The sequence below is a fragment of the Diabrotica virgifera genome, chromosome 1, assembly GCF_917563875.1.
Source record: "Diabrotica virgifera virgifera chromosome 1, PGI_DIABVI_V3a".
Classification (NCBI taxonomy): domain Eukaryota; kingdom Metazoa; phylum Arthropoda; class Insecta; order Coleoptera; family Chrysomelidae; genus Diabrotica; species Diabrotica virgifera.
The window spans coordinates 262,285,239-262,301,846 of record NC_065443.1 but is presented as its reverse complement, the minus strand read 5'-3'; the positions used below and the strand labels follow the sequence as shown (position 1 = coordinate 262,301,846).

At 33.3% G+C, this 16,608-nt stretch overlaps 1 protein-coding gene across 1 annotated transcript in view; it reads left to right on the top strand.

Moving 5' to 3' along the window:
• The window catches only part of LOC114329443 (protein yellow-like), a 114,225-nt gene that overhangs the window by 81,835 nt on the left and 15,782 nt on the right, over positions 1-16,608 (top strand). Inside the window, exon 2 of the mRNA XM_050642022.1 lies at positions 15,026-15,364. Coding sequence (XP_050497979.1) covers positions 15,026-15,364 — 339 coding nt within the window. The remainder of the gene's footprint in view (positions 1-15,025; positions 15,365-16,608) is intronic.

Genomic DNA, 16,608 nt, shown 5'->3' with positions numbered 1-16,608 from the left:
AATCTGGAACTTAAGATCTGTTGGTGCAACCAGGCATTAAATTCTCGTCCGAACTGTGACGGGCATTTTTGTATTTATAATTTATTAGGCATATAGTACTCAAAAAACCCATTTGCAACCTGGCTGCTCAAGTGTCCCGACAAAAACCTTATTTCTTTGGACTATAGACACTAGACATTATAGGTCTGGATCCCGCGTATGAAAAAAAAGTTGATTAATAGCAAGCTGAAAATTTGTTAATAGCTTAAGGGTGTCTAGTCGGATAAACTTTGATATATGGGAACACTGGAACAGGGGCAGTTTTAATTGTGGAACAGGTTAAAAATTTGGAACGGTCAGACCACGAAAACGGCACATTTATTTTGTCCGACAGAATAGACTTAAACTCTCCGAACAGAGATTAAACTCTCATGCAAAAATCAGACTGCTATTTATCACCTGTCACAATTCCTGTCATTTGACATATTCTATATGTTCCACTCATTAAAACGCCCATTTGGTGATAAATAGCAGTCTGATATTTGCATGAGAGTTTAATCTCTGTTCGGAGAGTTTAAGTCTGTTCTGTCGGACAAAATACATGTGCCGTTTTCGTGGTATGACCGTTCCAAATTTTTAACCTGTTCCACAATTAAAACTTCCCCTATTCCAGTGTTCCCATATATCAAAGTTTGACCGACTAGACACCCTTAAGCTATTAACAAATTTTCAGCTTGCTATTAATCAACTTTTTTTTCATACGCGGGATCCAGACCTATTACGAATATGTTTAAAAGTCTCGACGTAGCCTCGACGCAAGTTCGAAACGACACATTAAGATTGCTAGAAGTGCTTTCAATAAGATAAAAACAGTATTATGCAATGGAAAACTGGGAATAGAAATTAGAACTTGAATATTGAGATGCTACGTATTCTCTGTCCTTTTATATGGAGTTGAAGTTTGGACAATTACTGACACAACTGAAAAAAGACTTTGAGATGTGGTGTTATCGAATAATGTGAAAAATATCGTGGGCACAACGCGTAACAAACACGGAAATATTAAGAAAGATAAAAAAGAGAAATACTCAACACTATGAAGGAAATAAAAATGAGCTACTTTGGTCACATACTAAGAAATGAAAAATATGAGTTGATGCGATTAGTTATACAAGAGAAAGTGGAAGGAAAAAGAGGACCGGGGAGACGATCACGTCCTGGTTGAAAAGTTTAAAGCAGTAGAGTGGAAAAACAACAATAGAACCAGGGAGCCCAATAATAAAGATGAAAAATTTAATTTGTCATAAACAGTACATGAATAGCCCAGTAAATAGTCCATTTTTTCACGGTTTTTGCTCTAAATTTTAAAGAACCGCTTGGATTGACATGAAATTTGGCATGCGTATAGCTTACATGTCAAAGAAAAAAAGTGATATTGTGCCGATGTGTGCTTTTGCCCTGGGGGTGACTTTCACCCCTTGTTGGGGGTGAAAAAATATATGTCCAAAATAAGTCCGGAAATGGGTAAACTGACTAATTTTAAGTAACTTTTGTTCTATAGAGCTTTTTCGCCAAGTCAACACTTTTCGAGTTATTTGCGAGTGAATATGTTCATTTTTCAACAAAATAACCACATTTTTAGACGTTTTTTCGCAAATAACTCAAAAAGTAAGTATTTTGTCGAAAAAATGTTCCTAGCAAAAATATAGCTTATAAAAAAGTAAAAAAAAATGGTGTACGCGTTAGGTTTTTGGATCTCGTAGAACCAGAGTTATAGCCAATTAAAAATAGATTCATATTCACCAAATTTCAAATAGAATATTTCGACGTGAAATATCCAAAATATTAAGCACTTTTTGGGGAAAACCCATTATAACTTTCTTAAAGTGTTTAAAAAAAGCTTTATTTCCGTTTTTACAAAAAGTTTCTAGCATTAAATTTAAGCAAGTTACGCACAAAATAAAGTTGATCCCTTTTGTTTTTGCAAAAAAAAATCGGGAAGACCAATCCCTAATTAGCAACTTAAATGAAATTAATGTTACTGCTCCACCAATTATTTTACTTATATTGTGTTTATATGATCTGTAAGTTTCATCGATTCAAGGTTCTTATTTTTGAAGAAATTTGGTTTCAAAGTAAAATTTTTAAAAATTTAAATTTTGAAAAATATGCTTTTTTTTTCAAAATAACTTAAAAATTGTTAGAGATACCAAAAATCTCGAAAAACAAAAAAAGTCATATTTGCTTTTCTGAATATCATGTATTTTTTTGTTTTTATGTTAGACAAAAATTGATTAAGATTTGGTGTTTCTAAATTTTTATACATTCGTGATCAGTAACTCGTTCAACCTCTTTTAACTACAGCCTTTTCAATAATAAGGACTTTGAACCGATGAAACTTACAGATCATATAAACAATATATACACGAGTCAAGAAACTTGTCAAGTCATAACGATTAAGTTTATTTTAAGATACTAATTAGGGGGTGATTTTCTCGATTTTTTTACCAAAACCAAAAGGGACTAACTTTATTTTGAGCGTAACTTGTTTAATTTTGATGCTAGAAATTTTTTTGTAAAACAAAAATGAAGCTTTTTCTAAACACTTTAAACAAGTTTTAATGAGTTTTCCCCGAAATATGCTTCATTTTTGGTTATTTCACGTTAAAGTATTCCATTTGGAATTTGACGAATATGAACCTATTTTTCATTAGCTATATCTCTGCTTCTACTAGGTGTAGAGACGTGATGTATACACCATTTTTTTTTAATTTTTTACAGGCTATATTTTTGCTAAGAATGTTTTTTTGACAAAATATTTACTATTTGAGTTATTTGCGAAAAACCGTCTAAAAGCGTGGTTATTTTGTTGAAAAAATGAACATATTCACTGCCAAATAACTCGAAAAGTATTGACTTAGTGAAAAAACTCTATGGAACAAAAGTTACTTAAAATTAGACAGTTTATCCATTTCCTGACTTTTTTGGACGAATATTTTTTCACTCCCAAGGCAAAAGCACATATCGGCACAATATCACTTTTTTTCTTTGACTTGTTAGCTGTGTATGCCAAATTTTATGTCAATCCAAGCGGTTCTTTAAAATTTAGAGGTTTTGCAATATTTTACCGTTAATGAACGGACTAAAATGACCGTTTTGGAGTGTAATTATCAGCGTCACGACGAATTTGATTGGCAATTTGGATTTAGATTCTACTTATCCTTCACTTCAAAGTTGGAGTTGTGCCGTTGGTTGCTTTTACTTGCGGGAGTGAAAAACATACGTATCAAATAAGTCCGGAAATGGATAAATTTACTAATTATTAGCAACTTTTATTCTATAGAGTTTCTTTATCTAAGTCAATACTTTTCAAGTGAGTTCCGAGTGAAAATGTTTATTTTTCAACAAAAAACCACGTATTCAGGCGGTTTTATCGTATAAGTAAAAAATAGGTAGGTACTTTATCGAATTAAATATTATCGAAAAATTATCAAAACAATATTTTTAGCAAAAATGTAGCTTATAAAAAACAAAAAAAAAGGGTTCATGAAGTCTATCTACACAGTAAAAGAAAAGTTGTATCTCATGAAAAATTGCTCTTACTTGTTCAATTTCAATTCGAATATTTCAATGTGAAATAACCAAAAAATTAAGAACTTTTCGGGAAAAACTCATTGAATTTTTTTTAATGTTTAAAAAACAGCTTTATTTTTATTATTTTGTAGCATTTTATAGTAAGCTTCTAGCATCAAAGCTAAACTTCAAAAATAAAGTTGGCCCCTTTTTTTGCTAAAAAAAAACGTGAAAATCTCCCCCTAAGTTGGATCGGTTGGAAGTTCTTATTTAAAAAAAAATTGGATTTATAGAAAAATTTTTTTTTTATTTTAGAAAATGCTCTTTTTTCAAAATAGATAACTTAAAGTATTAGCATGGGCGGATCCAGAGAGCCCCCTCAAAAATTAAAAATAATATAAATTTAAATATTTGAAATTAAAATGTTTTTAGTTTCAATCAAATATCCCCATTGCTACGAGAAAAATGTTTTTAGCTTTGTGCTGAAGCTTTGGCTGAACGAGGTAAAGTGTGAAAGTGTGTGTAAAAGTTTTAATGAGTTTTCCCCGAAAAGTGCTTTATTTTTTGGTTATTTCACGTTAAAATATTCGATGTGGAATTCGACGAATAAGAACAATTTTTCATAAGTTACAAATTTACATTTACTGGGTTGATAGACTTCATTTTGTATAAGCTACATTTTTGCTACTTACTTACGAATACTTACTTTTTAAGTTGTTTGCGAAAAACCGCCTGAAAACGTGTGTTTTTTTTGTTGATCAATGTTGAACATTTTCACTCGTAAATAACTCGAAAAATAGTGACTGGACCACTTCGGTAGTGCCATTGAAAATTACACGGTATCGCCGTATTTCACGTTCATTTGCTGGGCTACAACTAGCGTTACCAGGTGTCCCGATTTGCGCGGGACGTCCCGATTTTCAGGGGTCTGGGGACGCGTACCGATTTGTACCTGATCGGGACACTAAATGTCCCGATTTTCACCCACGAAAACCAATTTCAGGAAGACTTGCAGTGAATTTTATAACTATGTTAAACACTCGAAAAAGCGGCAAAATCGAATGAAAAATATAATTTTAATTAAAAATAAATAATTTACTTAATCTACGATTTTTTTGTAATTTCGTCTGAATATTATTATTATTATTATGTAGGATTAAATACAGATTATAGAAAAGCCTTGTAGTCCAGTAAATGAACTGGAAATACGGCGATACCGTGTAATTTTCAGGAAAAACTCCGAATTGCATAAAAATTTGGACGGCTTGTGCCGTTGGTTGCTTTTACTCGGGAGGTGACAGTCACCCCTTCTTGGGGGTGAAAAACAACGGGTTTAAAATAAGTCCGGAGATGAATAAATTGACTAATTCTAATAAATTTTAGTTCTATAGAATTTTAACTTAGTTAATACTTTTCGAGTTATTTACGATTGAAAATGTTTATTTTTCGACAAAAAAATCACGTTTTCAGGCGATTTTCACAAATAATTCAAAAAGTAAGTATTTGATTGAAAAAAATATTCCTAGAAAAAATGTAGCATAATATAAAAAATGGAAAAAATTGTGAACTCGTAAAGTCTATAGACCCAGCAAATGCAAAGTTGTAGCTCATAAAAAATACGTTCTTATTCGTCAAATTCCAAATCAAATATTTCAACGTGAAATAACCAAGAAATGAAGCACTTTTCGGGAAAAACCGATTAAAACTTTTTTTACTAAATAAAGCTTTATTTTTATGTTTTAAAAAATTTCTAGCATCAAAACTAAGAGGGTTATGCACTCTGTATAAATAATTATGTAAATGTTTACAATACTGAATAGAGAATTGAAGAACCTTTCAAATGAGCTAGCACACGACCCCTATTCTTATTTAAAAAATCATCGATTACGTCATCACGCCCAGATGGATGACGTCACTAGTATACCATATATGCCATAATATCGTAACTTAAAAATACAAATCGACCTGTTTCGGGATTTTTCTTTAAAGTCGCCGGTTTACGAAATAACGAATTTATTCCTTTCATTTGCACCATACTGTCGGTGGAAAATAGTGTCGCGCACGCTTGATTATCAATTAAAAAACAAAGGAGTTTTGAATATTATATTGCAAAAAACTCTTCGGGATTTCATCAATCGATGTTTAAAGAATATCCACCTACCTTGGCAACATTCAAATTTTCAGTTTTTCACATAGTTTTTGGGGGTTAAAAATGGCCGGTTTCGCAATTTTTTAATTTTTAATCGCATATATGTCAAAAACTATTATTTTTAGAGAAAAGTCACTAAAGACCTTTTCTGTTTGGAATGATCCAAAAAACCTAAAAAAAACTTTGTTCCATGCAAAAAAAATAATTTTAGGAAAAAAACAAAAAAAAACTTTTAAAAAATTTTTGACCACCTTTTGGTCCTGGCAACATGCAAATTTGTTAAAAGGAGTCCTTTTTGAGTAAGATTGTGAAAAAAATCCGAATTAGAATATTTTTCCTATCGCCATTCTAGGCTTTCTGGAATATATAATGATTGCCAATGTCCTTAAAGGATGAGGCACATGAAGAAGAAGGATGGATTTATGATATGGTATATAATAAGACAGATAGTAAGAAAGAAGAAACCGGACTAATGTGGGAATTCTCGAAAGAAATGGAACAGTATTCTTATAGATAACAAAAAAAAAAGAAATGTGGATTCAAAACAGGGCAAATAACAGAAATCAATAAATGAAGTAAATACCGGAACATCTGAAACACCAGAAATAGGGTCAAAGAAATCAAAACAAGTATCAGTAAACAAACAAAAAGAAGCTCTATAAAGCTGAATAACATAAAAATTTCTGGACACTAGGAAATAACATACTTATAAAGACCTACTTATAAAGAATCGCAAACTACAGCTCATACAATAGTTAAGAAAGAATCATGTTTAATAAGATTTAAAAATTATCAAGAATATCCTAGGAATGGAGAATTAGCAGTTCAATCTTTAAGAACACTTATAAAAAACCTTCAATAGAATTAGAATTTCATCCTATTTAGGGTTTTCGTTATTTATTAATTTTTTTTCATATTTGCAAACCACTAAAAATTTTAAATTTAAAATTTAGTATCGACGAAAAGTTAGCGGTGTGCGGTTCTTGGTTTTTGTGAAAGTCATTTACAATGGCTAGAGTACGAAGTTCCTAGGATACCTAGGTACCAAGATTCTCCAGTACCAGGTCTAATCTGTTGAATAGTGCAGAAAATTATTGGCTTAGAACCAACAATAATAGAATGTAGTCCTGTCGCCAGTGGGGGTACAACGGCCTCCTTAATTCAGATGGACTTCCCCAAGTTTTTTTTATATATTTTGACCCGTAGAACACGAATTTTTTGGGTAACAGTCGATCCGGATGTCGATAAGATTGTTATAAACAAAGAACTTGAGGAATCCCAAAACAGCGATTTTTCGAAAAACAAAACATTTTTTTGTATTTTTTGGGTCATTCTAAGCAAAAAATATTTTTACAAGTTTTTTCGTAGGATGCATAGTTTTCGACATATACGCGGTTGAACTTTCAAAAAATCGAAAAATTGCAATTTTTGAACCCGAATAACTTTTGATTGAAAAATAAAATAGCAATTCTGCTTACCGCATTTGAAAGTTCAAGTCAAATTGTATCGGTTTTGATTACTTTTATTGCTATTTATTTATTGTTAAACAAAGCTATAAACACATAGTAATTGAATGATGTTTTAAATGCATTTCTGATTTGAAATCGAACGAGTAGGCGCGCATACACATTATACATGAAGATGACATTGAAACGGTTGAAAAGTTTACATACCTGGGAGTAGAAATATATGCCGACAGATCAGAAGATGGAGAAATACGGAAGAGAATAACGCAGGCAAACAGAGCTTATTTTGCCCTCTCCCATATATTTAGGTCTAAAAGTGTCCACCGAAATACAAAGATGAGAATCTATAAAACCCTAAGTCGACCAATAACATGCTATGGCAGTGAAGCCTGGGTCCTAAAAGAAACATCCAAAAACAAACTCGACACATTCGAAAGGAAAGTACTTAGGAGAATACTAGGACCTGTGAGGGAAAACGGAATCTTCAGAAGTCGATACAACAACGAGCTTTATCAACTTTATAAAGAAACGCCCCTGTCAGACTTCATTAGAATACAAACATTGCAGTGGGCCGGACATGTGATAAGAATGGGAGAGGATAGGCTACCAAAACGAGCACTGAATGCTAGAATGCAAGGAAAGAGACCGGTTGGGAAGCCACGAAAGCGCTGGGAAGACACAGTAAGCAGCGACGCACAGCCCTTTTAGGAGTCCGTGTATGGAAAAGAGCAGCCACAGACAGGCAAGGGTGGAGGCAAAAAATAAAGGAAGCCAAGGCTCAATTTGGGCTGTAGTGCCGTAGAAGACGAAGAAGAAGAAGGCGCGCATACAGACAATTTCTACGTAGATTCGTACATTAAAACGCATGCATTGGGCACGGCAAACACTATGTGTTTGATTAACAATAAAAAAATTAATTTTTAGCAATGCAAATCATCAAAACCGATAGAATTTGACTTGAACTTTCCAATGCAGTAAGCAGAATTGCCATTTTGCTTTTTAATCAAAAGTTATTCGAGTTCAAAAATTGCAATTTTTCGATTTTTTGAAAGTTCAACCGCGTTTATCTCGAAAACTATGCATCCTACGAAAAAACTTGCAAGACCATTTTTTGCTGAGAATCACCCAAAAAATACAAAAAAATGTGTTTTCTTTTGCGAAAAGTCGCTCGTTATGTAATTCCTCAAGTTCTTTGTTTATAACAATCTTATCGACATCCGGATCAACTGTTACCCAAAAAATTCGTGTTCTACGGGTCAAAATAGATAAAAAAAACTTGGGTAAGTCCATCTGAATTAAGGAGGCCGTTGTACCCGCCTGGCGACAGGACTAATGGGGTTGTTTTGATTTATTATAAATCTCGATTTCGTTTAGGGATGCATGATGATCGAGCCAAGGTCAGAAAAGGACGTGGTGAAAGACTAAATTCACAGTTCAGTTTTTTAATGGCACGTGCACTACACTGTTGGAGTTATGGTGTATCGTGCCATATCCCATATCTTAAGGTTAAATATGATCTTTAATCTTCGTCAGAAGAAACATAATATCTGAGCGATACGTAAAAGAAATTCTGGAACCCCATTTCATTATCTTTAGAAGCTGTCACCATGGACTCCTTTGACTAAGTTGGAATTTATCTTTTGCTCTGGCCTCCGATATCCCCAGATTTATTCCCAATTGAACACGTGTGGGGCATAATGGATGGGAGACTTCTTAATTTAGAGCATCCTTTTCAAACTCTGGGAGCACTTCGGGAAGAGTTAATTAGGGCTTGGAACGAGATATCCTAGAAAGATATTGACGATTTAATTAGAAGCGAGCCGATGCGCATACAATAATGTGTTGCCAACCAAACTGCATAAACACATTATTAATTGATTTACCAATTTACCCTGTAAGTTCTATCAATCATATTGAAATTTTGATCATTTGTTTATTTTGTTACCCTGTATAATTGTACAAAATACATATGTTCAAAATATAATTTCTATGTCACTATACGAAAGTTAATACGTTTGCTCGTTGATTGTTGAAAATCGTTGAAAAGTTGATAAATAGCAAGCTGAAAATTTGTTAATAGCTTAACGGTGTCTAGTCGGACAAACTTTGATGTATGGGAACACTGGAACAGGGGTAGTTTTAATTGTGGAACAGGTTAAAAATTTGGAACGTCAGACTACGAAAACGGTCCATGTATTTTGTCGGACAGAACTTCCAATTGATTTGTTACCATTTCGTTAAACTCTCATGCAAAAATCAGACTGGTGTTTATCATCAACTAGGTATTTTAATGAGTGGAACACGAAGAACATGTCAAATGACAGGAATCGTGTTGGTTAGTAATAGCAGTCTAATTTTTGCATGAGAGTTTAATGAAAGGGTAACAAATCAATTGGATGTTTTGTCCGACAAAATATATGGGACGTTTTCGTAATGTGACGTTCCAAATTTTTAAACTGTTTGACAATTAAAATTTCCCCTGTTCCAGTGTTCCCGTACATCAAAGTTTGTCCGACTAGACACCGTTAAGCTATTAACAAATTTTCAGCTTGCTACTAATCAACATTTTTTGGTACGCGGGATCCAGGTCTATGTGCCTAACCCATTTATAAATCAAAATAATTATTTATCTTCGCGTCTCATCACAACTTGTTATGTACGAACGAGTACCTACTGATTATAATTCAAGATTCTGATATCTTATACCATGTGGTATATGATATACATACTTTTTGCTGAATTGGGCATGCAAGCATTGTCTGCAAGATAGGTAGGTATGTACTAAGAAAGTTAACAGATGAATAAAAACAAACTCAAGAACACATTTTCAATTGTCTGTATAAACAAGATAAAGAAAATTTTTCTTACAAAATTAATGACAATGGATGAATTATAGATTCATCACTATGATGTAGAAATGAAAGTACAAAGTAAAAAGTGGATACATTGAGATTCACCACCGCACCGCTGAAAAAATTGAAAGTACAACCTTCATCAAGGAAAGGCATGCTAATACTATTCTAAAGACTTAATTGTAATAGATAAACCACTGTCTAACGTCAAATATTCTCAATTGTCGTTTGTTAGAAACTAGAACAACTCATATTTCTGCACGAACTGTAAGAAGAGTCCTGTATGAAAGTGGTTTACGTTCACATAAGCCAGAAGCATTCCTTAAATTAACAGCAACTCATCGAGCTAACATGATGAGATTTATGAGTGATCACAAAGACTGGACTGTTCAGCAATAGAGTGTTGTAATGTTTTTTGACTAGTCCCGTTCAGTGCCGGTTTATGCACTGGGCGCTTGGGGCGGGCGCACAGGGGCCCGGGCCCGGAGGGGCCCGTAGAGACCCGTTCCTTTTACTAATAAAAAAGTCCGCTAAATAATCTAAGTATTTTCCAAAATAGAAAAAAAACGACGAAATACCTGCGATTTCCAAATGGATTTTAAGACTGATGACTTTATAAAAACTGCGAACTTTTAAACCAAAAAGTGTTTTCTTAGAACGTTATAAAAAAATGTTTGAAGATGGAGAAAAAGCTTATTATATAAGATTAAATAAAAGCAACTTTCATAGATAGAGGAAAACCCAATGGAGGCAAAGAAAAGAGAGATTGACTAATATACGGCGCAAGTGTTAAAGCTGTTTATTGTTACCCGTGCAAATTATTTTCAATTGAAAAAATAGTTTAACTGAGTTTGGATGGACCCACTGGAAACATTTGAATATTTTGCTCAAATTTCACGAAGGAAGTAAATTTCATCTGAACTCTATGATTACATTAATAACAAGATCATCATTGATTGGAGTTATAGACGCTGTCTTGAAAGAGCAAGTAAAATGCGAAGCTAACTACTTATTGGATAAACGTCCTAAGAAGAGTTGTTGTCACTACTAAATGACTTGCTTCTCAAGGACTAGCTTTCCGTTGATGCAATGAGGATTTAACGAGTCGCCATAAAGGAAAAATTATTAAATACAGTTGTCTTGTATACTTGGCTAAATTTGACTACTTCTTAGCTGAGCATTTACAACGGAATGCGAATAAATGAAAAGATTCAGTTAGCTATCTGTTTCACCAAATTTGCCATGAATTTTTGGAAGTAATGAAATCAAAGCTTGTAGAAACTTTTGACGCTGTAAATGCTTTAGTTAAAAACTAGGGACCCATCAAACCTATTTTTCCAGTTAAGCAATAACAGAGACGAAAAATTAGCAATTAAAATTGAAGGCAAGACACTGCAGAATAAAATCTTTGAGACAGCTCTATTGACACTGATTGGACAAAAACTTTGGAACGAGTTAATGCAAAAGCAATACGTGAACGTGAAGAAACTGTGGACTTAAACGTGTCAATTGGAGTAGAAATAATGACATCTATTTTGAGATTTGTTGGAGACGAAAGAAATATGTCAAGCGAAATTGAAGTAGAGGCCAAAAATATTTTTTGCGAAGACCTGGATATATGCTACAAAGATGTTACATCAGCTGTTAGATGATTTTCTACGCTAGATAAATAAGCAGTCACGACCTCAATTAATACTTTATACTTATGTGAAATATAAAATATATGTTGATGAAACCAAAGAGAACTTGCATAATGAAATTACCCTTTCTATAACATTATGCCAAAAGTTAAAGAAACATTTATAAAATTTGGTATCATCCAGGATGTAAAGATTGTACCTAAAGGTAACATTTCCCAATGTTTTACCTTTACTGCAAGTTTATTTCACGATACCAACTTCTAATGCATTAGGCGAGCGGTCTTTTTCGGCTTTAAAAAGAATAAAAATATATTTAACGCCAAATTTGGGTTAAGAAAATCTAGACGCATATCACTATTGTACTATAGAAAATGAAGACCTCGAGCAACTGAATTGTGATAGTATTATCTTACAGATTGCTAATGCCTAGTCAAGCAAAAAAGTGATCTAATTTTTGTCATATGTATTTTTTAGAATATATTTTTTTGTTTGTCATGTGTTGTTTTGTGTAACTTTCTGTTTTTTTTTATACGTTTTTAAATGTATTTTTTGGAATATTTTTTACATTTGCTATTCTTCTTGTTTGCTAAAAATTGTGTATGGATTTTACGGGTATAAATACATGAATGTGTTTTCTTGTAAAAAAATCTGACGACGAATAGCAATTAAGGGGGCCCCTAAATATTCAGCGCCCAGGGCCCGAAGTTAGGTTAAACCGGCACTGGTCCCGTTTTTGTTTACGATTTCCAAACGGACGCGAACATGTATGGAGGAGTCCAGCAAAGAAAATTTTGCACCTTGCTATATTTCACCCAGAACGCCGTTTAGTGGCGGAGGTCTTATGGTATGGGCGGGTATTTCTTTATTTATAGCAAACAGGTATATACGACACTATCTGGAGGACAATGTTGTTTCTACGCCCCTTTTGTTGGGTTATGCAGGCCTTTTGTTGAGCTATGTTGGGCCCATTCTTATTTATGCAGGATAATGCGCATCTATATACTGCGTGTATCATCATGGACTACTGCTGCCTAAATACTGCCGGAATTCCCTTTTGGATTGGCCTGCTTGTAGTCCTGACATGAATCCATTAGATCATGTATGTGACATTTTAGAGCAGAAAAAGATTAAAAAGAAGCAACCAGTGCCAGAAACGATTCAAGAGCTGAAAATAGATTTGGCGATTTTGAAGGCTTAATAACTCGGCTAAAAGTTATTACCTACTATGAAAGTCAGGAAGTGACTAAATCAAAGTAAAGCCCCCACAAGATCCTGAAGAAATTTTTGTCATTATTTGATTACTAAGCTGTTATTTCTAAGTAATAATAATGAGCGCCATGCACTTAGGCGGCCGTACATGATGAGTGCGAAAGAGATGCCATTCAGGCAGTCCAATGTCGCATCTCACTCGCACTCACATTTACAGCAGCGTCAATACGATCTTACCGCTCATTGTTAACGAGCGGTAATTATTGTTAATAATTTTTAACCGAGTTATTAAGTCTTAAAAATGGCCATTTTTAAGACTTAAGAAAACAATTACAAGAGACCTTTCTTGTCCGGAATGGTCCGAAAAATGTAAAAAAAGAATGTGTGTGTACTTTGTACGCACGTAAGAAGTTATACTTCTACTAGATATTATGTGATTTTTAAGACAATACCAAAAATTTAAAAAAATAAAAGAATAAAACGCACACAAACACATTGAAAAATGCCACAAAGAAAAAATGATTTCTGAACGATAATAATTGTTGGCAAAAATTTTAAATACGCATTTTCTGAAAAAAAAAAATTATATAACAAATATACTTACAATCATAAAATGCATAAAAAAATAAAAAAATAAAAACTTCCATCGGGAATCGCACCCGTGAATTTCGGGACGCTTTGATTCGTAATCGAAGCCTAGACTCACTCGTCCAATTCCACATTATTTGTCATGTGGAAAAATAGGGTAACTGAACGTTTAACTGTTTGACAGTTGTTTTGAATATAATTAAATTATGTAGTTTAAATTTTGTGGAAGAAAATATTAAAATATAACAAAACAATAAGAAAACAATATATTAGATGAAGATTGGTAGAACTTTTGTTGGTAATCAAATTAAGTATGTAAATCAAAGCATTACATACCTACTAAATAAATAAATCTACGCCAAAAAATCATAATTTAAAAATAAAAATCGGACCTAATTTGTGATTTCTCTCTAAAATCCCCATTCTTGAGAAAATATATGTACAGTAGAGCGTCGATTATCCGAACGTCGATCAACCGAACGACCGCTTATTCGAACTATCGGCTCCCGCGTCCCGCACTCGAATACCGAACAAGCGTTAGTAATTGACGCTTAAAATATCATCAATTTTCTTCAATATTGTATCCAAAAATAATTATGTTGTTGCAAAGACTGCACTTTTTTGTTTAGTTGCTAGTTGTCATTATCAAGATATAAATAAATATGTAGGTATATAAATATGGCTTTTATTCACTTGTGGATAAATATGTATGACTATAAATATGTATTGTAGTTCGATTATCCGAACAAATCGGTTTTCCGCACACCTATGTACCCCAATTAGTTCGGATAATCGACGCTCTACTGTATTTCAACCTAATCCAAATGTATAATTACAATATGATTATAATAAAAATTACTTACCAAATTAGAATGAGTTTTCCTTGTCCAAAATAGTCCAAAAGTCCAAAAATATAGGTATATGAAAACTATTTAAAAAGGCAGTATAACTATTAACTAACTTTTGTTTGTTGTTTCTTTTCACACAAATTTTAAAACGCAACAACCATAAATAATCTAACTACAGCTGTGCCACAGCCGCCATATTGAATAATTTTTGACATGTCATTTGAACATCCAATCAGAACAAAGTTATGATGCGCATGCGCCGGGATCATAGGTTTTAACATAAAAAATTCACCCTCATATCGCCGGTAAAGAAGTATAACTTCAAAAAATTTGTCCGGGACGAAAATATTGATTTTTGCAATTGATTAAAAAAATTGTTAAAAAAATTGTTAAAAAAATTTGGACCACTTTTCGCGTGGGCGACTTCTTGAACCTTATTCTGGGGTGTCTTACGAATGTGATTATGCAAAAAAATCTCATGTGAATATTTTTTCCAACGAACCCGCCGTTTTCGTCTTGTCTATATTAACATGATCAAAAATGACATGTAATTTAAAACATTCCAAGTAGTACCTACTTGGTACTACGACTTAAATTTGACTAGAACTTTAAACAAAGTTTTCTCACTTACTTGGCACTTACGCCCATTGTATTCTAGGGGCCTCAATTTAGTAAACTATTTTATAAATATTGTGTTTTAATTATTGTTCTTCGTTTGCAGGTATAATCATCTTTTCTGTAAAAGACCATCATTCATGGAAAATCCGCCATTCAGAGAGCATGCGGGCAGATCCAACAGCAACCACTTTTAGAGTTAATGGTGTCATTATTAACTCTCCGCTGAATTTGGCAAGTATCTCATTAAGTCCACGAGTTCTTACTACTAGCGAGGGAAAACTTGTTGTGGATGACGACAGAGAAGTGTTTTACAGTCCCATATCTAGTCTTAAGATGTACTCTATTAATACCACTGTACTTAAGAACGAACAGAATGGAGCTAATAATGGAGAATACCAGGGAAATGTTAATACAATTGGTATCAAAGGATCACAATCAGCAGGTAATACTTACTATTGTATGTACATATTTTAGTACATTATGTCCAATCAACAGCCTTTTTCTCGTGGGATTTTGAGAACCAAGGTTGATTTCTTTGAAAATTTGGATTTAGGTAGTAATTATAACCTTTGTCAAAATCTACCCTATGCCGAACTGCGTTTTTGACTTGGGGGTGAAAACAACCCCATCTAAAAGATAAAAATTTTTTAATCAAAATAACTACGGAAATCGATAGAGTGACCAATTCTGAGTAAATTTTGTTCTATAAAATATTTTTGCCATATTTCCACTTTCCAAGTTATTTGCGATTAAAACTATGCATTTTTCATTGAAAAAACGCACGGTTTATAACCGTTTTTCATGAATAACTTTAAAAAAATTAATTTTGTAAAAAAATCAAAAATTGAATAACTTGAAAAAAAAAATTGTAAAAAAAAAAAATCATTAACTCCGCCTCCGGTAAGTGCTGGGTGGATTGAGTAGCTCAGTAAATGCCGGTGCCGGTCCCAAGCCAGGATAAAGGAGGAGGGTTGAGGCGATGGGCTAGCAACTCGTCCCTTGTCAAAAGAAATGAATGCTACAAATTTCGACAAAACGCCTCGGAATGCGGACGGATCAAAACAAAGACGACTAATGCAACGGAAAAGGAAAATGATATTGGCTACATGGAATGTGCAAGGACTTAAAACCAAACAAGCAGAAGTATTCAAATAATTAGCGGAAAGAAAAATAGATGTATGTGTTCTTACCGAAACCAAGAAAAAGGGAAAAGGAAATGAAGAGATAGGAGAGTATATACATATCTTCAGTGGAGTGAGCAAAGATAACAGAGCTAAGAGAGGAGTCTCTATTGCTATTCGAAAAAACCTTAAAAATAATATTAAATCGTGGACTGAAGTAAATGATCAACTGCTGATGCTGGAAATGACAAAGAATGGGCACAATATCGTAATTGTCGGAGTGTATGCCCCAAATGAAGATGCAGATCCAGAAATTAAAGACGATTTCTACGACAAGATGAATGAAATAATCTCTCAAGTTAAAGATAACTGTGAAATCTATGTACTAGGAGATTTAAACGGCAGAGTAGGTAGAGAAGAAAATAATAAAGTCGTAGGAAGATATGGGGAACAAATAACCAATGACAACGGAATGCGTCTTAGAGATTTTTGTGAAACAATGTCTCTCAAGATTATGAATGGATTTTTTCAACATAGAGACATCCACAAATTTACATGGATACAA